At 46.3% G+C, this 22975-nt stretch overlaps 9 protein-coding genes and 2 non-coding genes across 11 annotated transcripts; 2 read left to right on the plus strand and 9 right to left on the minus strand.

Moving 5' to 3' along the window:
- Positions 1–637: 637 nt before the first annotated feature.
- BO87DRAFT_380721 (thioredoxin-like protein) lies at positions 638–1309 on the minus strand. Its single transcript, XM_025624358.1, has 2 exons — positions 1004–1309; positions 638–901 (listed from the first exon to the last, which is right to left on the minus strand). Exons 1-2 carry the CDS (start codon positions 1285–1287, stop codon positions 736–738), a joined length of 450 nt encoding a protein of 149 aa, XP_025474764.1. The 5' UTR covers positions 1288–1309; the 3' UTR covers positions 638–735.
- A 281-nt stretch (positions 1310–1590) lies between these two features.
- Positions 1591–1664, minus strand: BO87DRAFT_t254. The gene has a single exon. It is a non-coding gene; the product is annotated as a tRNA-Val (tRNA).
- A 488-nt stretch (positions 1665–2152) lies between these two features.
- Positions 2153–4440, minus strand: BO87DRAFT_448936 (putative MFS monocarboxylate transporter; the record flags this gene model as incomplete). The annotated part of the gene is made up of 3 exons (XM_025628318.1): positions 2153–2977; positions 3044–3559; positions 4437–4440. 3 exons carry the CDS (start codon positions 4438–4440, stop codon positions 2193–2195), a joined length of 1305 nt encoding a protein of 434 aa, XP_025474765.1. The 3' UTR covers positions 2153–2192.
- Positions 4441–5580: 1140 nt separating this feature from the next.
- On the minus strand, positions 5581–6857 carry BO87DRAFT_320109 (cytochrome P450; the record flags this gene model as incomplete). Its single annotated transcript, XM_025619880.1, has 2 exons — positions 5581–6202; positions 6280–6857. The coding sequence occupies 2 exons, from the start codon at positions 6855–6857 to the stop codon at positions 5581–5583; spliced, it is 1200 nt and encodes a 399-aa protein (XP_025474766.1).
- Positions 6858–8046: 1189 nt separating this feature from the next.
- Positions 8047–8118, minus strand: BO87DRAFT_t253. The gene has a single exon. It is a non-coding gene; the product is annotated as a tRNA-Arg (tRNA).
- A 2315-nt stretch (positions 8119–10433) lies between these two features.
- BO87DRAFT_401471 (uncharacterized protein) lies at positions 10434–11729 on the plus strand (the record flags this gene model as incomplete). The annotated part of the gene is made up of 3 exons (XM_025625614.1): positions 10434–10951; positions 11010–11178; positions 11709–11729. The coding sequence occupies 3 exons, from the start codon at positions 10434–10436 to the stop codon at positions 11727–11729; spliced, it is 708 nt and encodes a 235-aa protein (XP_025474767.1).
- Positions 11730–12280: 551 nt separating this feature from the next.
- On the minus strand, positions 12281–13357 carry BO87DRAFT_401472 (uncharacterized protein; the record flags this gene model as incomplete). The annotated part of the gene is made up of 3 exons (XM_025625615.1): positions 12281–12574; positions 12622–13047; positions 13337–13357. 3 exons carry the CDS (start codon positions 13355–13357, stop codon positions 12281–12283), a joined length of 741 nt encoding a protein of 246 aa, XP_025474768.1.
- A 1192-nt stretch (positions 13358–14549) lies between these two features.
- On the minus strand, positions 14550–15555 carry BO87DRAFT_448940 (Fic family protein; the record flags this gene model as incomplete). Its single annotated transcript, XM_025628319.1, has 2 exons — positions 14550–15164; positions 15301–15555. 2 exons carry the CDS (start codon positions 15553–15555, stop codon positions 14550–14552), a joined length of 870 nt encoding a protein of 289 aa, XP_025474769.1.
- Positions 15556–17711: 2156 nt separating this feature from the next.
- Positions 17712–19326, minus strand: BO87DRAFT_448944 (T6SS phospholipase effector Tle1-like catalytic domain-containing protein; the record flags this gene model as incomplete). The annotated part of the gene is made up of 2 exons (XM_025628320.1): positions 17712–19163; positions 19219–19326. 2 exons carry the CDS (start codon positions 19324–19326, stop codon positions 17712–17714), a joined length of 1560 nt encoding a protein of 519 aa, XP_025474770.1.
- Positions 19327–19819: 493 nt separating this feature from the next.
- On the plus strand, positions 19820–21554 carry BO87DRAFT_448947 (zinc-binding alcohol dehydrogenase family protein). Its single transcript, XM_025628321.1, has 3 exons — positions 19820–20166; positions 20228–20650; positions 20708–21554. The coding sequence occupies exons 1-3, from the start codon at positions 20062–20064 to the stop codon at positions 21194–21196; spliced, it is 1017 nt and encodes a 338-aa protein (XP_025474771.1). The 5' UTR covers positions 19820–20061; the 3' UTR covers positions 21197–21554.
- On the minus strand, positions 21275–22573 carry BO87DRAFT_369366 (uncharacterized protein; the record flags this gene model as incomplete). The annotated part of the gene is made up of 5 exons (XM_025621971.1): positions 21275–21460; positions 21571–21809; positions 21896–22004; positions 22064–22142; positions 22199–22573. 5 exons carry the CDS (start codon positions 22571–22573, stop codon positions 21351–21353), a joined length of 912 nt encoding a protein of 303 aa, XP_025474772.1. The 3' UTR covers positions 21275–21350.
- Between the last annotated feature and the right edge of the window lie 402 nt (positions 22574–22975).

Genomic DNA, 22975 nt, shown 5'->3' on the forward strand with positions numbered 1-22975 from the left:
GAACAGCCCTTCTATTAAGCTGTCTTCAGCATCATCTTATCGAATCGAGAATATCCCTCCCCGCACCTTAACATCCCTTGTTCCGCCCTTGTGACCCCAAATTAGCCCTAAATACGTCCTATAATTCGGACATGCCCGTAGTTCCTGGCGCATGCGCATGTAACCTTAATTCACATATCATAACTGGATTAAGGTTGCGGTCCTTTCCTCAGACAGGAGTGGCTTGACCTACCCTACGTCAAGCTATTCTCTGGTACCGTGGTACACTGCCCAGATGAGGTAATCATGCAACATATACCACAATGCGAAGGTGGGCGCAATTGGGAATTTGTTTATTTCCTTCTCACCACCCGGATTATTCCTTTGTAGTCAAGTCGTGATATTGGCATTATTCAGACCGAGTTTACTATGATTTACCATTTCTGTTGTTCGCGGCAGGTCGCATCAACGCCTCCCTTCAGGAACCAGTGTCAGACTCAATATCCACGTATTCGCCAGATGAAAATTCTTTACTCTACCGCTTATGCCCGATTCTATCACCATACCATATCACCTGAGCAATTTTGGTCGGGTAATTTGATACTCGTATCCCTAGCCAGGTCTATACGTCGCACGTGACATACAAATCATACACTCTCGCCGCAACCAAGACACCGATACATTACTACACATCCAAATAGCTCATCGCTGTCTAAAACATTCATATCATCATACTGTAATACACATACAACCCCCTCACCTCGAATCGATAAACTCGCTCAGCTTCTCCTGGTTAAGAATCTCCCCCTCAACAAGCCTTCCCGTCTCCACAACCTCTCCATTAACAGACTCATACCGCACCAACGCAGGAATGTTGTTCACATTCCATCTTGTCCGGTAGGCGTTCTGTGGGTCTTTCCATCTACAATACCCCGAGAAAGTAAGGCGGATGAAGTCAGCAAGAACGGACTGAGATGAAGTCTATATAGAAAATAATAAAAGAAATGAATGGGGTATAACTTACTCAGGCTTCTGTCCAACCTCAACAACACCAACCTTGGGACCATCCTGTCCCGAAAACGCCTCCTCAATCTTAGGCCATGCGGCACGGACATCCGGACACCACGCTTGTCCGGTAGCTGGGTCTGCGGAAGACACGAAGGCAAGGAATAGTTTCTTGTCGGCGGACACCTCAAGGAGGTTCGCCGAGGCGGGGAGCTGGAAGTTGGAGATAAGTGGCATTTTTATTGTGTTTGCGGGTTTGAATATTTGGGTGTAGATGCGGAGTAATGATGAGGGGATGGGCATTTCAGTTGGGCCTGTAAGCGTTTACTAAAAATATAAATAACAGTTTTTCTGTAAGTGGGTGGGCGGTGAGGGGTTTATGGTGGGGGTTTCTGCCAGGAGTTTGTATAGCGGAAATTGGGAAGCTCACGTGTATCTCTTCTCTTTTCCTTGATTATAGCTGGGCTAGTTTGACGATGTGGGTAGAGCGATCATGAACTGGTTTAAGAAGATGGATTTTATTTAAATCTAAAGTAGTGAGTGGTTCAGTAGGGATGATCACCTCCTACTTGACGAAAGGGGAAAAAATCAAGGAAAGAAAAAGAATGACCAGACTGGGGCTCGATCCCAGGACCTTATCGGTGTTAACGATACGTGATAACCAACTACACCATCCGGCCATGCTTGTTGAATATTGTCAAAGTATTTAGCTTCAAGAGGCAAAATCCCCTTCCTTACGTCGAAACGATCAATCAGAAGCAGAAAAATAATACCAACTAAGTAGTGTGTATTGTTAAAGCCAAGATTTTGATAGCTCTGTGTCCCAAGAAGCCCGAATATAGAATACACCTGCTGTAGTCAGCTTGTGTCATAGTAGTCGTGGATTAAATGGGGTAACTCATTCCAGTCATTCTTGACCGTTTCCACTTCAATGTTCCGGTACGGAAAATATATACTACTGGGTTTGTCGAGAGGCAATCAAGTCGATATCCCCTATTGCCAGTGAATCGCACCAGGTTCTTTTTTCTTTTTTCTTTTTCCTTTTTTCTTTTTTCTTTTCTTTTTTTTTTTTGAAATTATTATATATGTATATAAATATATATGTATTTCTACTGAAAAATAACAAGTCCAATATACATTCAACCCTGAAGAGAATATTTACTACCGCCGTTGATTGTCATTTGATCCCTGCAGTCATCAAAAAAGAACTAGACAACGCCGCTTTCTCGTTGGGCGTGATCATATCGCCAAATCGCCCTCATGGGTACTAGCAGGACTGCCGATGCCAGAGCCATCACCAACGCACTAAACAATTGCATTCCCAAGAATCCGTTGCTTCCGCCATACCCCTCCAAGGCACCACCGATAGGCGCACCGATCAATGCACCCAAACTAACAGCAAACCACTGCATGCCCATACGGGTCCCAATGACCGATGGAGTAGGCGAAATCACCGGATGAGCCATCAACACCGGAATAACGGCGACAAAGCTGCCAGTGAAACCCCCGAGGAAGACACAAAAGACAATGCATCCAGCGACGTTGTGGACGCCCGTCCAGCCAAAGAGGATAACGGCCGAAATAACCATGCTAGTATACAGGACTTTGATAGGGCCGAAACGAGAAACCAGCAGAGGGCAACCGATACGGCTGATGCTGGAGCTGGCATTGAAAATAGCCGTCATGTAGACGCTCAGGTCTGCTGAGGTGTGCAGCGCGGACGGGGCAAAGGAAGGTAGAAGGAACAGCGGAACGAAGTAGGAGACGAAAAATAGGAAGATGACAATTGCATAAGCATCAAAGCTTAACTCCTTCAAAGCGTGCCAGTGGATGAGCTGGCGTGGCGGGCTGGATTTTGGATTGGTTATGGCTATTAGCATCGGGACAGCAATGCACGAGCACGCCACTTGGATAAAAGCCAGGGTGCGTGCTGTCCAGGGGAAGCCGATCCGTGGTTGCAGCCGGATGAAGAGAATTGAAAAGACGGTTCCACCTGGATACCACTATAGTGAGCGAGTGTGCACACAAACCGGAGTATTTGCCGATCAGGACAACTCACCAATGCTAGCCCCGGAGGTTAACAGACCGACGGCAATGCTGCGGCGTGTAGTGAACAGGGTGGAAGCAAGTGACAAGGCGGGCACGTAGATCAAGCCACAGCCTATGCCACTACAAACGCCCTGCGATAGGAATACTTGATAATACTCAGTAGATAAGCCCAGCATCATGAATCCAATTACGTTTAGGAAACAGCCGACAATCATCAGGGAGTGCAGGTATCCCTGATCGAAAAGCGGCCCCGCAAAAACGCCTGTAGAGATCATGAGGAATCCTTGGATAGTGCCTATCCAAGCGATGCGCGATGGGGAACTGGAGCGCAATAAGTCGGACTCGTAATACGTCTGGAAGGCCCCATATGCAGAGGAGTAACCATAGGTTGTGGCGAAGAGTAGAAAAGAGGCAAACACAGCAGACCACCCAGCGACTCCTCCATTTGGCGGAGCAGTAGCATCAGCAGCAACAGCAGAATGGCGCTGGTCTTGCTGGGGACTAGAACGTCTAGACTCCTTCGATTCTATCACAAAGAAAGAAAAATAAGGCTTTCTACCCGAGATACTGAAGCTCTGTTATGAGCGAGAAATTCTTGTTAGATGCGAGGATACTTGATAGAAAAACCGGTGAATGGAAGACTCATAATTTTTGTCCCTAGCTTTCAAATAATTTTTTAGTAATCCACAGAGGCGAATAGGCAATTATTGAGAAAGCCGATATAGTCGCCATGATGTGGTTACACATGATAGTATTCTTCAGCTTCTCCGATCAATAATTCTGCAGCTACGGACAGCTATAGGACTATTAAAGCCGAGCTCCACTGATTACCGGCCAATAAAAGCTCACCATGAGCATGTTGGAACCTGAGATCGATCGTGCAGATCATATGCGAGGCAGATCATCTCATAAGTTGGCTATGATCTGCGCCCAGCAGCGGCGAATGATTGGACAAGCGGTGGAGATCGTGCTGGAGAGTGCAGTTAGGTATGCAAATTAGCTGTTCAAGCAGACTTTGCAGCGCGGCAATTGAGCTTTAAGGAATGAATCAAGGTAGACCTGCAGCAAAGTTCCTGTTTCGGATGCTTCTATTTGACGCTGGGTTGAATTTAATTCACATCTTTAGCCGGACGAAGAAGGAGCACTGAGCTTGAGAAACCCAGTAGCATTTAGCAACAAAGACACGTGTTCACAAAAGTCATATTTAAGTTTCGGGGTCGGACTGGTTCAACTTAATCCTACAGGTGTGACGCTCATTCAATTGTGTTTCCCGAGGATGCAGCCGAGTTTATAGGACTGGATTGATCTTAGCGTAGAATCAACAGCATGTGCTCCAGAAAGTTCGACATCATTATGCCAAGAGAACCAATTTATTGTTTAAATATATATATTACATCGATTACCCATCCTGCCTCCTTTTTAACATCCACCCAACTCACTTCGCTCGACACAGCCGACCATCCGCCTGCGCAGACCAATACTCGCTCTCTACTGCCTTAAACGCATGGAACCTAAAATCGTGACCGTACTTACTCTTTATGGACTTTAGTTCGCATAATTATTGCGAAAGAAAGTCCACAGCCGGTTAGATTGATTGAAATCTGCTACGTTGAGGTAAGCGCCACTCTGAGGCGTGATCTCCAGCATAGGGAGAAGGGTATTCGTCATTAAGCTTTGATTAACGACGCCCGTCGTACGGTTGTCGTAGTGAAATTCCTAGCAAATATCAGTATAATCAAATGAATGGGACATGGAAATAGATACATACGTACAAAGAACGATATCAAACACAGCGTCTCTCCACGTCGGATTGACAGCGTTATCAGGCACCGCAGTATGACAACCACTCAGCGAGACGTCAGAGATAAGGATTATCGTATGATCCTTCATTCATACGTGACTGAGTGGAACTACATGCATGTTACTTCATTCTTTATCAGGCCCTAACTGTCGTGGGGCCGAGAGTGAGGAATGGAGGCTCGGCCAGGGTCACTGGGCTTTAATTTGGCGAGACCCTTTGAAGTCTACGAGCCAGAAGGCCCAGTTCCCTAAGATAATTGCTATTCTTTCTAAACATGATAAAACTCATAGCACTACCCTGAACGAAGCTTACACTCTTCGGACTAGCTGAGGGCGTTCTTCCACAAGATTTGGCAGGTCTGGACGGATCAGGGTTTGAAGAAGCGGAAGGAAGGAAGGAGACGTCTAAAAGATTTGAGTGGATGGCACTTATGTGTAGTAACCTTCTAGAGTAAATAATGAAAAGAAGAAATGAAGGGGAAAAAAAAAGAAAAACAGAAAGAATTCGAGGACTGTCACAAGCTTTGCCCGGTAAGTGGGCTTGTGCAAGTGATTAATGCGATGATGGTTGATAACCAACTAGCAATATCTGTACATGGCACTTGTGTCATGGCATAATTATTGGTTGGCAGCAGCCAGACTTGGATCGAACATGAGCAACGTCATGATAGAACAAATTATTGAAAAAAGCACGAGAACTCGAATATCGTTTCAATAATCTCATAATCAGACTCTGCATTCCAAGCATTAAACAGCGCTTTTGCGCGGTGTAATACTAACACGAGGCACATCATCCACCACTGGCATCGGCACCGTAGCTCTTCCTTTTGACTCATCAATTTTAGGGAATGGGTAGCTTTCGAACCCACCAGCTATTCTGAAGTCATATCGGCACACAACAATAGCAACAAAGTACATGAGCAGCTGCGGCACCATCAACTTGGCCCCACACTGATGGGTGCCATCCCCAAAAGGTTTGAAATGCTTGGAACTCGCCAGCCCCGGATTGTCAAGAAAGCGTCGATAGTTGAATTCATCTGCATCAGGACCCCAGTGGCTCTTATCCACGTGAACGCGACTATAAGCTATCATGAGTCTGGACCCTTTCCTTAGTCTATAGCGACCGACTTCGGTATCTTCGTAGACTTGGCGAAATAAATGCAGTCCACAGTTGAGACGCGCGGTTTCCTGAAAGGTAGCCTTAAGGGTTGGACAGCATCCAAGCCGTTCTGAGATGTCAGACGGTGCTAGCGGGCTGTTTTCTGTAAACGCTTGTTCACATTCTGCGCGGATCACAGAGAACAGCCCAGGGCGCCAAAGGATATGAGATAGGAACCAGAATGCCAGAATAGCCGGATTGTCGAGTATACTGTCTTTCCTTTAGTGAAAGAACCCGGGTACGAACGGGTATAATCATCGACTCACCCCCAGATAACCCAAATAAACATCTTAGACAACTCTTCTTGTGAAAGATCCGCGGAGCGAATATCGTCTTCGACCTTAGCCACGAACTCTACACAGTCCATTCTCTTCTCTCTCGGTAGGCTAAAGTATTTGTCAAGAAGCTGCGTCAGCTTGTCAGTGGTATCGTAGGTCTGTCTGGCAAACATTCTAGGACGCCTCTGAAAGACAGTATAAACATTCATGATGAGAAGGAACACTGCGTCCACTGTCTCTGGAAAGCGGTCTAGACACACTTTCCCCATCATCCCATCAGTTACTGCCACAGTAATGACGTCCACCACCCATTTGTACAATGAAACCTCTGCTGGCTCCGCAATGGATTTTCTCAGTGCGCCAGAGGCAGCCAGAGGTGTCAGAGTTTCATTCAGCTGGGCAAGTATCTTTAAAGTGAAGGGGTTAGCCCGGGGCTGTGCTCGAAGAGCGCTCCGTGCGTTCGAGGTGATAACACGAGGGATTGGCTCTTTCGTCTTCGCAGTCATCGTAGACCACAAGCGAGCTCTTGTTTTCTGTGAGATACCAGAAGCTGCCAACAGGATGTCAAGAGAAAAACTGTTATCCATTACTTTGTTCTTTTTCTGGACCTCTGATATCAACTTGGCATCTTGGACCACATATAGCGGCTGACCACCCACGTGGAGTCGGAAGGGGCTATCGTTAGTTGGGAGCTATGGCCTGAAGCTTCGTTAAGACTTGTACTCCGTCCCTTGCTATAGCGAAGCCTTACAATGCGTTGTCTATCGTCTTCTCAAAATCCTTTAGGAATGAAAGGGTGTGGCCGATGCCTAGGGAAGAAATATTAGCACATGAGCTAAGGGGAGACTATGATTGAAGGCTGCTGAAGTTGAACTTGCCTGGTATCCAGTAGGGAATTAGTCGTGGCTCACTACCATGGACGAATCTACTTCTCCACTCCCTTATCGCAAGCCACGAAAGGTAGAGGGCAAGAGTAAAAGCAAGGAGCAAATAGCTGTTGGAGCTGGACACAAGACCTGCCAGACCCATTTTCGTTGAAGTCTATTTACTCTGGCACAATCCTGGAAGGCAAGGAGAATTAACCAACAATGAACCTAAGATCTTATTCTTGTCCGTCACCTAGAAGGTAAATACGCTGTTTATATTATAGTAGAAAAGGCATTGTCTCTTTGCATCAAGAGTGAGTCGACGATATGCCAGTAAAATCAATTATTTACTCTGCCTTACCTTATATTGCTTCTTGAACTCAAAGCTGTCGGTTTATTGGCAAAATTGCAGGGAACGAGTAACAGTGCATTTAGAGTATTACGTAGCAGTATACATGAGACTGTATGTACTAAAACATGACACGGTCATTTAACCCCATGCGACTTTCGACCTGCGGAGAATAGTGGCCAATGAGGGGCTTGGAACAATCTGTCATGGCACATTGGCACGTTACTACCGGAACGTGCAGCTTTATTGACGGCTTGAAGAGCCCTCAGCGATATTTCGATGTATCATACATGGCATTCGATGGGCATTAAGTTCCATTGATGTTGCGACACGCAAGGGAGAAACGTAGGCTGTGGCAATGGATAAGGTCCATATATCATGATTAACTGCTTCTTGTTCTCGTTGATGGTGTTGCATCTACTCTGTACGTGGTTTCAATGTTGCTCTTTTGTAAGCCCATTTTCACTAACGTTAGTTAATGTTGGGTGAGCTGGTGGTGCACGGGCTAGCCGTCTAACTACAGCCCGAAAGTTTAGGTTGGGAAAACTGGAAAAAAAAGATTGACCTACGCAGGACTCGAACCTGCAATCTCTTGATCCGTAGTCAAGCGCCTTACCATTGGGCCAGCAGGCCAATTGTTAGATTCCCATCTGTATTCCTGCTAAATAAACCATACTTAAGGTACATGGCGATCGATCACCCAATAAATATAGTATTCACGAAATTAGGCAAAGAGTGTTTACTCCAAGGCGACCGCCATGCTCAGATATGTTTGCTGCTCTCCATCTTTCTTAATCGAAAAGTCTAATTTGAACTTAGTTCAGTCCCATCATCGTCCTCGTCACTGAGACATTATTTGAATTGGCCGGCGTGACGATTGGGCTCAATATACTGTAGTACTAGTACTCACTACCATGAGTAGAAAGTCTTTTGTGTGACACAATGAACCAGCACTTTCATTAGCATTTGTCACTTCCCTGCTCAAAATATATCTCTCAGTGCACATCAGAATCTACATTTGCCGCAATCAGAACAAGAAAGTAGGACGTGGTTGAGCGAATGCACAGAGTCATTTGCAGTTTAGTACCGATGCCGCATTAATTTTCTATGCACGTGCCAGGGAGCAGAATATTGGGTCAAAGATAAGCATTTACCCACTGGGAACGGCACCATGGCAGCAATCGGCGCTAGCCAGTGAACAGACTCAAGGTTATCGGTCCTCCCAAAACGAAATAGAGAGAATCGTAAGCGATGGCTGTCCACACAGGTCCGAGGGAGCTTGATATTAAGTGGAAACGAGCCTTCAGCTTTCCCGACCCGCTTCGACTGATAGCCATGCAAAAAGCCAGATATGATCGTCTCCTACCGCCAGAAAAATAGTGAATTGTGAGACTAATAATACTATAAGCGTTACAAGAAGCATATCCCTACAAGGAGCAGAGAGATTCAATGATCGGTGCAACAAATGCTGTTGTGTGCAGTTCTACAGTGGCTCCTCCACGTTCTGTTCTATTGAATCCAATTATTAGGTTTCTCATAGCTGATAAGCATTGTTTGGAGGCGCAGTGAGGAAATTTTGGATATCTTGTCGACTATCCCCTACGCCAGTGTACCTCCAAATTATGGGAAACAGATGGTCAAGCGGTGTATACTTTTCATGCATCTATCTTGCTGCTCGCTGGGAGCAGCCACGCACGGGTGATGACAAGGTTCGGGAGGCAGTCACGTACAGTTACCGCCAAACTTGTCGGACTCCGTCCACACCGCATCTTCTCATGCTAACTCTCGGCCTGTGAGAGCCGCGAAAATAAGAAAATGCACTGAAATATAGCGAATTGCAGATACCGATAGATCACATTACTACGTAGGCGTCCTTAAGCTTCTGACATGCGCGAAAAGCCTCCCCCCCCCCACCTATTGATACCTTACAGTTTAGGCATGAACGCTGTGAAAATTAGACTGGCAAGTGCTTCCCGGATAAAGGAAGTTGCGCATAATATATAGGAACCCTGAGAGGACGCCTGTGTAGGAAGCCTGGTCATTAGGACAGTACCACTCAGTTACTTTACCGTGGACCGCTCGCCTTGCAAGATATTTAGACAAAAACCGATTGACATCTGTGGCTCACGAGTGGCAATTTCTGAAGGCCAATGTGATTAGATCTGGAAATATGCAATGTTAGACCCCGAATAGTGTGAAATAGACAGCATAACCAAATCATTGTCTGCTGTGGAGTGGGGGAGTTGGACGGTATGTTTTTTTCTTTCTTTTTTCTTTCTTTTTTATTCCCCCGGACGAATGATCACGGATAATCTGGGACGATGTGACTTATAGGTTTTGCGTCATGGTTAGACAATAAACTCGATATGTACATTTGTGCAGCAGATCGTAGCTCAGCTCCAGACTGAGGTTCTACCTGATATCAGAAGGGAGGAATGTAATGTAAATCCTTGTCTTCTAGGTCGTTACTGGTCAAGATGAAATCAAACTTACCCTGACTTGGGTAAGGAGGCGCCCCAATCCATCCATGACCATGACAACTTCCTGTGATAAGACTGCTCCTGCCAAATACGGACAGAGAAGTGGCCCAGGCAACATCCAACCAAGCGGAGGCCATGGGTATGTGACAAACACAACAACCACACTACACGTGGACTGTTTGCTCCCTGTAGCCCGCGATTCGTTCATTACTATGTGCTAATTCTCGGTCCGGTACTCAATCCTCGAGTAAGTTGCTTTTCATTTGCGGGAACTACGGAAGTGCTGTCCGCACATGTTTGTTTACCCCTGACGCTGCATAACCCGCGGTTTGCCAGGCTAATAAGATTGCGCATCGCCTTCACGGGCGCTGTCGTTATTTAAGAACGAACCAAGTCCACGGCTATATTTCAGTCGCAAGTATCGCTGCGAACTAATGACACTGCGGCCACAATCATCGGAATAACACCATGGACGGCTTTGACGCTACTCAAGCTCCAGCGGCTTACAGAGCCGTTGAGCCCATTGTCAATATTCTCACCTTAACCATGACGTTGGGCTGGCTAGTCAACTACGCTGGCATGATTCATATTTCTTTCAAAGAGAAGACATACGCAATGGGCATTATGCCTCTCTGTTGCAACATTGCCTGGGAATTTTCTTACGGAGTAATATACCCGCCAAAGAATCGATTGGAATTGATCGTTACGGTAGCTGCGCTTTTAGTTAACGTCGCGATCATGTACAGCGCCATAAGACACCAACCCAATGAATGGTCCCACGCACCATTGGTCCAACGGAACCTTCGGTACATCTTTGCCGTGTGTACTCTTGGCTTCCTGACTGGACATATAGCTTTTGCGGCATACATTGGTCCTGAAGTTGCATATACATGGAGTGCGGCGTTCTGCCAATTGCTTCTCGGCACCGGTGGCCTGTGTCAGTTGCTCTGTCGGGGAAGTAGTCGTGGGGCGTCGAATCTTCTGTGGTAAAATACCTCACATGGTCTAAACCCAGCGCGAAGCTGACTCTCATATTACTTGTAGGATATCGAGGTTTATTGGTTCTCTTAGCGTAGTGGGTATGGCTGCGTTACGTTGGAGGTACTGGCCTGAGGCATTTGCCTGGCTGGACAATCCTCTGATTTTGTGGTCGGCGGGGATGTTTCTCTTTCTAGATTTGTCATATGGCCTTTGCTATTGGTACATCCTGAGAGTCGAAAAGAATGAGGCCTTGAGACATGAGCACCTTGCTAAGTCTCGATGATTGGTGATTCACTAGTACTTCGCGTCGGAATCTGGGATCGCCGGGGAATACAAGGATTGCCACGCCATGCAGGAAGAAACAAGAGCCCGGCTACCATAAACAAACAACATTGGGTCTCTTCATTGTACTTGAAAAACAATCGGGATAGTCGATAGCATATGTGGTACTTTCTGTAACGCATGGTGGCAAACTGGGCTGCTGCTGTGTTTATCGTGGGCATAGCCATTAAGTCGCTGGGTTATTATTATTATTTGTACCCCTTCGCTATTCTTTTTCACTGTCTTCTTCATACGCTAGAAGGACTTCAATAATGGCCGGAAGGTCATTCTCAGGTCTTATCCTTGCTCACTGTCTTCACCTTGCAAGCATACCACATATTGTCCTCAAAAAAAGGCCCCAACCCGGCGCCGCAAGTAGGGGAATCCATCGGTATTATGCCCAACGGAGCTCGAATTCTGTATTAACTCGGCATTTGTGAGAAGAAAAAGAGTAACGCGTAGCTCCTGACAACGCCGATTGTCATCTACCCTGGGGCATTTCAGCTGGAAGGTTCGTACCCTAAGGTCATGCGAAAACGTTATGGTCACTTGCTGATGGTCCTTCAAATCCTCTACGAAGGGTATCCCGGCTTTAAGCGAAAGTAATATTTGCCGAGAGCTTCGACGACTGGGCTACTCCTACTACGGCCAATGGGGAGATTTACGAAGGCTATATTGTAGTTGAAGCGGATGGGTACATAGTTGTGGAGGGCCGACATCTGAAAGGCCGCTGATCAATTACAGCTCAGGAACGGACTGGTATGGCCGGAGATTATATAGGCTCTTCCACGAATGATTACTTACATTCCCATACAGCTCTAGTTACGGAGTATTCTGGGTCTGACACGTCACAAGAGGCTTGCAACAACGAGTCTGGCAGCTTGGAATTATGTTCAAATGACGTAGTAATTCAACCCCCAGCTATAGTTAGACCAACATAAACTCCAGTTATTGCTCCTAATAATGTAGGAGGCCGTCATCGGTTCGTGAATCACCATGTGTTGATGATGCAGTCAGAGCCAGGAACTCGGACACTCCGGTGCAGTCTCCCAGAGTTGGGGAGCTAAGACCATATGGCTCCCCTTCCCAATAAACCGCGGTGATTGGCTATGTCTAAATCTATTCTTCACTTCAGCTTCTACCTTCTCTCTCGAGGCTGGAGTAAGTGCTGGGTTGTATATGTGCCACAATTTAGGCAAAAGGAGTACATCCTGTACACAGTATTGAACTATCGCCTCTGGCAATGGTCGAAGTTCAAACACCTCGAATGAGCCTCCATGCTGCGGTGAGAAGAGTGTCTTCTCTATCTCTTTCGTAGCTGACCAGATGCCTTATTGGCTTGGGTCATAGGTACATCCCGCGAGATGCACTTTCCCAGCCCGGCCAAGTACTTCCCGGGATGTGCCCTGGTGCCCACCTCCATGACCTGAAGGTCATGGACGCCTGCCAATTCCGCCTGATGTTGATGGAACATGGCTGCAGAGTCGTTCGGAACATCGAAGAAGACTTTGGGCATCATAAATAATTCCAGGATGGATCGAAGAGTGGTGCCCGTATTTGTTGCATGATTAAACGCTGTGGCCCCGAGAGTATGAACGTCTATTAAGTGAACATGGTGTTGTGGGTATAAGAATAACTGAATAATAGATATCCGGCCATCTCGACCGAGGTTTATACCTTCTAGGTCGATGTATATAGAGGGGGGAGTAACTGGAGAGTTCATTAAGGCATCGATAACCTCGCATAAACCATCATGGGAATCAATAATAGAAACTGAGACCTCACTACTCGAATCGCTTTTACTGTCGAAGGTTTTCCCGTGGCAAGGTCTTGGTGCTCTTCCTTGATCCGATGGTTGCCCAAAGTTCTATTGTTCCCCCCATCTTTGTGTGCGCCTACCGCAGCTGCGGGATCCTGTACACCTGTAGACAATTGATTCCGTTAGTGATGTCAATAAACCCGTAGCAGGCATATTCACTTAGCAGACATGATATAAGGCTTGTACTAAGCTTCCAAATCTATTAGAGAATAAGATCCCGAAACTTTCCCGTTTCAAGCAGATCTAGTACCTGGACAAGGCCGGACAGCATTTGGGAAGTGGCCTGAGACCTTTTATATAATATAATGAAAAAATGATTGGTCCATCATTAACAGCGCTGAGACTGATGTGAGCAGAACTGTATTTGTTATTCTCCGTGAGCCTTTCAACGACAAAGACCGCAGGTTGATTTTGTTCTGAATCATCCACTCGTTTTAAATGCTGTGAATTCCAGACCCGCGGCGTTATGATATGAAATTATAAAGAAAGGATCACCATCTTTCCTCGGCCATTCTGCAAATCCTTATAACATCACGCGAATAACAGCATTTTGTGGAGAGGTTTAGGATGTATATATAGTTCGAATATTTAGTCCGCTTCACAAGCCCGAGCAGAACATAGGCAGTGGTATGGATGAGATGCGCAACGTTCAGATAACAGGTCCCATTACACGATATTTTCTGAAGGTTGTATTGTGATTCGGAAAGCCTGCGCGTGCTGTGGTGGAAGGTGAATCTTCGATATTCGAGGTGCTAGGGTCTTGGTGTAAATTTAATGGTATCATTATGAGCTGCAGAGAAAACACAGTTTGACTGCGATAGGCTTAGATGATTTGCCTCTGTTTTAGACTCAGCTTTATATAGTATCTTCGATCTTCTGTACCAAGTTTTGGTCAAAGATTAGATTGTTTTTAATGAAACATCGCGACATGAACGTATTCCTCACCTGTAAAAGATGGTCATATTCTCATGACTGCATTTGCGTGGTTAGTTTCTCCCATATTGAGTGGCGATGGATACCACTGTCAGAGTATTCAGACGTGGATTCGAATTGTTGGCGCCCTGGGTCCTTAAATAAGCCCTCGAAAGGAGGAAGATTACTGAAGTGAAAGCTGCAGACATGGCACGTAGACGGAAAGGGATTTGGTGAAGTGTCTGCCTACAGTGAATGTTTACAAATATCAAATAGTTTCAGAATCGTGGCACTCACAGTCAGTCACAAAAAATGAATGCTGGCGGATATTACCTTGAATTTTACGGGAATCCACATGGGTAAATAAACAGTGGTAGACAGCCGGCTTGAATTAGGTAGTTTTTTCATAAGTATAATCCAGTTACTGGCTGCAGAAGCAAGCCATCAATCCCAACTCAAGGTCCCCAAGTATTCCTAACCGAGGATAATTAACTGCATAATGTGCCCAGCAAAGCAAAAGACCGAAAGAAGCGAAGAGTATGAGGAAACCATCAGCCCTGCTTCTTTCCGCTGATTTTCTGTTTAATAGTTCGATATCTAGCAACTGACTTTTTCAGAGTCAATGCAGCAAGCTCTCCCGAGCCTTCCATACGTTCTCCAGCTCGCTTTTGAATGTCGATGTATTGCTGGCGGCTTTCGTCGTTCTCACCTAGACAGACAACGATCCCGGCGTACTTTAATAGTATTGCGTTCAGGATCAATCGACACATTCTTCCATTACCGTCCGTACAAGGATGGATCATAACAAAGTCGTTGCAATACTTGGCAGCCAAGGTGAGTGGATCAAGGACATGGGTAGTTTCAATCTTATGAATATCTCTCTCGAACTCGGCAACCAGCTCTCTCATCTTCGCTGGCACATATTCAGGCGCAACGAAATTCGTATTTCCGGCATGAACATGTACCTTTCTATACCTGCCCGAGTATTCCGTCCAAGGGATGCCCCCATTCGTGTCGATATACTTCGTCAGAATCCGGTGGGTACGAAGGATCAGGTCCTCGGAAAGCGGTTTGTCCTTGACAACCATTTCATTCATCAAGAAGTTCAGTGCCAACGCATGTTGAACTACCTCTCGCTGGCTTCGGATGATATGAGATGTTGGGGTCTTGGAGTGGATCGCCTCGATCAGTTTCTTCTCGTAATCTGTTTCTCTGAAGAAGCGCACATCTTGATTAGCTGTTGTCACAACGGGTATCTATCTGTAGAAATTCTTACCTTTCAGGTATTTTTTCTGGATCCACGAATTCTCCTCGAAAGATACGTTCGCAGATTTTGTTGGTCTCTTCCAGGTTGAGGCCAGCACGTTCGATGTTGTTGCTGCCGAAGATCACGGTACCCAAATATCGTGTCAGAGTATCACTGATGAGTGCAGTACCAGCGCTGCCCTTTTTTTCCAGCTTTTCTTGGATAACTTTATAGAAATCTGTGGCTTTCTTGAACAGATCTCTCGGGGAATCGTCGTCGAGGGGAATGTACGCCCGGGCAGACGAGTTCATGGATATTGTGTAGAATAAACGGCTTTCGTTTACACGAGAGGCCTTTGAGGGAGGCCAGCCACGAGTCGTAAAAGCACTGCTGATGGTGCTTTGCATACTGGCAGATGTTGTTGTGCTCGCAACGGCGGAGATGGATAGGTTGTCAAAGAGTCCAGCGAGTTGCTTTCGCCGAGGAGAGACTGATCTTTCACGGCCTTTGCCGCTGAGTAGAGGTATGTTCTCCATGAGTGCAGTTTGATTATTATCTGGTAGACTGATGAAGTAGTAGCGAGGAAGGATGTTAGTGTTCGAGTCACAAACTTGGGGGTAATTTTTGGGTCATGATCATGTCACCATGATGCTTCCATGCCCATCACAGTAAATTCACTATCTTAGGAAAGAGCAACATGATAGGTTTGATTCACACATCGAGCGGCTTAAGCTGAGGTCATTCACCCGCCTATAGTGTTTGTTGTATTGCCGATCACCAGACATTTCTTAGGCGGCCAATGACCGTGGTGAAACAATGGAGAATCCCAATACGTCGCTGCTGGAAAGTGATGGAGCAGGGTGATCCTTTGACAATATAGTACTGCCATACTCCACTATTCTAATCTACGAATTACAACACACTGTATCCTTGGCCGGTGCTGGGTATGCTTGGGTTGTGGCTACTCTCGCAAGTGCCATAAAACATATCAAAGATCACATCATCACATCATTCTGGAATTTCACCCATATAAAACTGCAAAATGCTCTTCAGGTAAGTCTTCGTACCATCGTTACTTGAGAACCCAAGCTGGATATTCTCCTAGAGTATCGGTAATACACACGCCATGCTCTGTTCTCTGAGGACACCGAAAACGTTCATATACGAGATGCACATCTAAGCGAAGTCAAGCACAATGTTTTGGACAGAGAATCCAGACCCACTGCTCTAGGTGGCGCTCGATTCGACTGCTCGTATTTTAATTTTGATCTTGAACTTATTCTCGTCCATAGTATTCGTCACTTTTCCGAACCTCTATACCATGACGTGTATCCGCTTCACATCCATCATCTGGAGGAGATCGGAAGTCTTCATCCACCCAAAACAAATCATTGATTGACTACAAGCACTACTTAAGTATACTCTGTGAGTAACCAGGCACATACGACCACAGGGTGTGGAAAACAGGGCTTCCCGTCCGCTCAGCCGTACTTAAGCCACACGCCGGGAGGTTAGTAGTTGGGTGGGTGACCACCAGCGAATCCCTTCTGTTGTATGTTTTTGATTTTTTTCTATGCTATTATGTCATTCAGTAGACAGTTTACAGACCAAAAAGTTCCTTGTGATTTGTAGAATACGCGAAACTAAAGCAGATTGCGGAAAGAATTGTAGGCAATGTTCCAGGTTATATGTTCTGTTCCCGAAGACGGAGTTGGTCGGGTGGGTTGGATAGTTTGTATTGTCGATCATGTAATATAAAGACATGTAATCCCTTATTAACGTTAGTTTTGTCATTTTAGACAAGGGATCACGATAGCTCTGAAGGGGAGTCGCATACTCGGAATATTGAGACATTCACTGCAGCAAGGCAGCGTCAGCTGATCCTCCGCCTCTTCTTCCTGCGTGGTCTTTCACCACCTCTTCCAGCCATTCAACCAAACCTCTTGATATCTAGATAGATCAAATCCATTTGCTCATATCTTGAAATCATTTTTTTCCTCCACAATACACGGGTATCGCATGTTTAGTTGCGCCAAACTGACCATAACAAGTAACCACACACCGCGTCATAAATGATCCGGATATTAACGAGACACTGAAGTACTTATATGCTACCTGCGGACCATTCAAACAGATGCCGGTTCAAGAAGGCACACTTGATGGGGAGAGAGTATTCAACTACTTGCATGGGCGGGTGGAATGCGACGGTGTAGGCCCGGTCTTGGTGTGGGGAGATGTGTGTCAATCATCCGTCTCCATGCCAGTGGACTCAGAAAAGCGAGCCACCCAGTCTCTGCCTGGATCTGAAGCACGGTCTGCGTGATGGGACTCGGCCCTCTTCTTCCATTCTGGTGGTGTTTCCTCGTCTGTCTCGTCCTGCAATCGGCTCGCTGCCTCCATAGCAGAACTCGTGACTCATGCGTTATTTGTCAATGGCAAGATATGCAATATAGAAAGCGCAACCAGTCTAGCCAGTTACGCTCGACTTTCGGCGGTATATCTCTCGAACTGGACAGCCTTCATAGGCATGCACCTCCCACGCGCCGATTCCACTCTCCAAAGGTCGCTTATTCTTCCCCTTTCCGTCTCTGAGTAGACTTTCCGGCCTGTACTCTTGATTGGCCTTCATGCGGCGAATGACTGAGCCATGAACTTTAGCTCCCTTTGGAAGGTCACGTTTCTCCCCAAGAGGGAGAGGCCACCGAACGGGTTTCCAAGATCCATCGGGTTGCAATGCCAATCTCCGAAACGGAAGATACTCGACAACTTTCCACGTTAAAGCGGTGGGCCACGAGACACCTTGGCCATACTGTAGGAAGTCGTGTACATGTCCGGTTGTAGTTGCCCTTCGGAGTGCGGATTTGAAGTCGAATTCGTTCCCTTTCTCACCTGCGTAATCTCCATTTATTTGAACCCCGGTGCTTGACTCCGGATGACCCGGAAGATTTCTATAGCCAGCTGGGTCATCGAGGCAATGAAAGAGCTTCATCTTTTCGCGATCGAATTGAAGCCCCGCACGCTGCGCCTCCTGTACCATCCACACTAATGGCACATGGCTCAGTGCTATGACTTCATCGTCATCCATTTTTAATCCGCCGCCAATATCCGAATGACATCCGGCGAACCACACCTCCTCGATGTCCTGACCCTGACACGTGTTCTGGCTTTCGTCACGGAGACCATCCTTAGCTTCGGAGAGCGCATTAGCGGGGGCTGGTCGATAGAACGCCTCGCCTGTGCAACGTCCCTTTTGCTCTGGCTGGTCCTGCTTCTTGCGCCGGGTCGACGGCCTGTTAGGATTGCAATCTGAAATCAGATCCTGTCGAAACTTGGCACGATGCTCATCGATAGAAACGGCATGCCGAATTACCCTAGCCGAGGTTTTCGCCGTAAACGGAAACAGGAATTTATTGCGATTCACCTCGAACCGTGGAATGCTGTTTACGGTGTCAAATAATCCCAGAAAACGAATCTGCGATACGGGACGACAGAAGGTCTCTCGTAGGGCTTTCATGTACTTATACAAATCATCTTTTTCCGTCTGGCCAGTGTCGACGCTGTTGGTACATTTTGCCCACTTAGAAAAGGTCATCCAAACGTAGCGTACTTTCCCTTCATTCCCTGGCTCTAGCAGACCAACATGGTCTATCATTTCTGCAAGCATGCGAGCAACATACGCTCCTCGACTAAAACCAAATATGTATATTGCATCTCCGGGGCTGTAAAAGCGCATGAGAAATCTATAACCGTCAATGACATGTTCGTCAAATGTTGTTCCTGCCGCAGAGTCCTTCATATTTGTAAACCATCTCTTCAGTCGATTAGTGCTGGCTTTACTGGTTTGCCAGATCGAGGTGGTATGCGTCCCAAACCCCGGCTGATAATAATGAAATTGATGAGGGTCATGGCGGTTCAGCATCTTCGATTAGTGTGAGGGTAGCCTGACGGAATTGGCTCATGTTTTAACTACTCACTCTGTAGATCTTGAGGACATTGCTGTCTGATTCGTCTCCGCGGAATTTATATCCAGTTCCATCGAAACAGAGAACAAACTCTCTGTTGTCTGCGGCAGTCCGCTCCATGCTAGGTGTTGCTTCTGAATTCTGAACAGTTGCACCGCCTCATCGAATGCTCAGTGGCACTTCCTTCTTTTAAAGCTTTAAAAGAAATGTTGTCAATGTAGAGAAGACCCACTGGTAACTTGTGGCGACACTTACCCGTCGTTGAATCTAATGTCCAGAGCTTCGCATTTTTCAACTCTGCCTTATAGATGTGCTGTAGCCCAGGAATACCATGGACACTATAACACAATATAATGAAGGACCTGACGATTTGATTGCCTTTTGTCAAAAATTTCCGAAGATAGACACATATCGGCCAGTTCCGGTCTCGGAAGTTATGGTGCGGAATACGAGAGCCAAAGATTGGTTGATGATGTCTAGATGACCCCAACACTCGCTCTAAACAAACCCAAAAATGTATGCTTCTGGCGCATTTGTTCTAGAACAAAGTTTCGCACAAGCCCAGGTGAAGAGAAAAGCCCACTCATATAACTTTACGTTTATCCCCGATGATCGAAAAGATTAATAGTCGATCTCTTAAAAATTAATAATGGTCATGTTTCACAACATTGGCCATCTTCTAGCTTGGGCTTTATTAAGCTCCTGCGGGGGCTATGCTTTCTCCTCAAACCTCTGAGGTCATTGTGCACCTTTGCTACTCAGAGCAACATTATAAGAAGCAAGATGAATAGATAAGATAAATATCTCCGACGTTGACACCTAACTTATACCTTGTGAATCGTCATCAAGGGCACCATGTCGCCTCTGAACGAAGCCGCCTGGATTCTGAAGCCCAAAAGTGATCTAAAGCGATTTACCGCGGCTTACAATGTCCTTTCACTTGATGAAATCGTGATTGAGGTGCATCAACACTTTGCCCCAAAACATACTGTAGAAGTCGCGTAACTAAAAAGTGTGATAGAACCACGCGGTTGCCATACAACCCCTCGACGCCAATATCCGGGCCCAAGCATACGTCGATGTGCCCTACCCATTCATCTTGGGCAATGGAGTTGCTGGCATTGTTCATGAAGTCGGATCGTCAGTCACTAAATTTAAAAAGGGCGACCGCGTCGTGTCCGATACGCCTACTTACCAGCTAAAAGAAACGAAGTACGGGGGCTGGCAGAAATACGTGGTGACTAGAGAAGCCACGACCGCGAAGATACCAGCAAGCACGACTTTTGAGGATGCCGCTGCAATACCTTTTGCACTTTTAACAGCTGTTTCTGCGTTGCACTTGCACCTGGGTATGGGGAAGCTTGGAACAAATAGCAAGGGGAAAGCACTTATATGGAGTGGTAGTGGATCTGTGGGGGGCTACGCTGTTCAATATGCGGCCAGTGTGAGCACGACATAGCTCGATGGAATTATTCGGTGGGAAGCTAACATGGCTTTCTAGGTCGGTTGCGAAGTCATAGCAACAGCTTCCCCTAGGAAGTTCGATTATGTTCGTGGCCTTGGAGCCTCCACTGTTCTCGACTACAAGGACGATGAGATCGTATCTAAACTAAAGAGTCTCGGCCCCTTTGATTATATCTTCACGGCTTCGGGTGACGCGAATAGTGCAAATGCTATAAGCGACATCCTGCAACCAAACGGTGGGAGATTTGCATCCGTCCGCGCGCAAAGTAAAGAAATAAACCTGGCCCAAAATGTCGATTTAATCTACGATTTCTTCAGCATGATTACGCAGAAGGAGAAATATGGTGATTTTACGGAATGGTGGTATCGTGAGTATCTTCCTGGGGCACTGGGCGGAAATGTGACCCCCACACCTTTGGAAAAGCGAGCTGGTGGGTTGAACAGCATCCAGGAGGCTTGTACCGACGTTTTGGAAGGGCGCAGCCCGAAAAAGCTGGTTCTAAACCCCCAGGAGCCTGATAAATGAGCTGTAATAGTTATACGAAGCGAGTATGATGCCGAGCGACGTTTGAGATCATAAAGTATAGTTTTGAACATCGGAATGCTCGATTGTCTCGCTTCGTATGCTCGCTTATCTGTGTTCTATGTTCTACCCTACACTTCTTCCTTTGTCCCTCATGTTAGGATCTTATCTGGTAGCGCGAAAACACCAATGCCCTCACCTCAACGCTAACCCTAGAACACGGGCTTTCCACTGTATTCAGAGGACTGAATGAAGTATGAGGAGTATCTGCAGCAAGTTCCGTTAGTCAATGTACACCCGACGCCTTTCCAAACCCACCGGCTTGACAGTAATATGGACTGTTGAAAGACAGCCGAGCAGGGTAATTGACCACTCACATTTCACACTATCTTCCTTCGTGTCAAACCCTTTGAACAGAAGCACATCTTCCACATCCTGGCCACTCATATAATACCATTTATGTGCATCGCTTGGCTCATATTGTGGATAGAGCATAGTGCCGGTATAGTTCCCGCGTATCATATCGGACTCAATCAACTTGGATGTGTCCAAGGTTCGTCCATCACATACTGCAATGGGGTTATCCTCGATCGGCCCACTTATTGGTCGCCAGAGTCTGAATATATGTCAGTTACACTTGCAATCACTAATCTAACCGCCTGGATGGGTCTGGCAAGAGAGGAGGATAACCTAGCAACTCACATGATCAGCTGGACTCGCCCAGAAAGAAGGTGTTGAGATTCTTCCGGAAGATGATTGCGTATACGCTCCATTAAAGGAGTCCCAATCTCATCTCGAGTCAGAAGTGTGTCTTATCATGTCAGCACATACATTTTTCTGACTCTCACCGCCTGATGTACTGTAGCTTACCTATATGAACCTGTCGCGCAAACCCCTGCAAATTCGGGTTTCGCGTCCTTTTCTCCTTTGCGCTCTTTTTCTTTCTGATCTGTCGAAAGTAGGAGCTTAGTGGTTGACACATAAGATGATTGTGTTACAGCGCACTTTCCAATCAAAAATCATAACTTCAGCAGCCCCGTTAACGTGTTCCTTCAGAATGGCTTCGCATTCTGGCAAGAAGATATCGTTGACCTTCTGAGGATCTGAGTACTCATAAGACTTTGTAAGAGTCGGTGCGAGGCATCTCTTGTAGACGAAACCGTTGGTATCAAGATCGAACAGAGGAGTTTCAGTCCGTCCTCTAATATCTCGAATAATCTCGGGATGATCAGCCTCATGAAAGACTAAATTAGTCGTCTTTTCGCGATCGATGTTGCGCTTTCTTCGTCCAGCAAATACACCAATTTTATAAGGGCGTGTATGGGTGTAGCTGGGTTGCCATTGGAGGTATGCCAGTCTCGCTTGAACATCCCTAGCCATAATATTATAGACCAAATTCGGTCAGGTATCAGAAAGAAAAATCATAAAATTATGTATGAACTTAGTACATATTTCACTGGCCCAAAAATACTCATTTTATTTCTACTTAAGTAACTTTCTGGTTTGGCCCCTGCATACAGCCTCGAATTACTGTGGAGCAGTTCCAACAGACGAGCTAGCCTGATCTGCACCCCGATCATTATGAACTAGATAGCGCAATGACTCACTGAAGGTGCCAAGAATCTCTCACAGCCTTAAAGGAGTCATCTCACCCAGTTTCAGAAGCTGCGCTAACCGCCAAGGCTAAGATACTTGCCCAATGGCGGGAGGTAGTCTATAATTGTATGTTAGAGAGTGGGTCTCTTGCTTGGGAAAAGGTAAAATTATAATCCATTTTGTCGC

Source organism: Aspergillus neoniger (genome assembly GCF_003184625.1).
Source record: "Aspergillus neoniger CBS 115656 unplaced genomic scaffold BO87scaffold_51, whole genome shotgun sequence".
NCBI lineage: Eukaryota > Fungi > Ascomycota > Eurotiomycetes > Eurotiales > Aspergillaceae > Aspergillus > Aspergillus neoniger.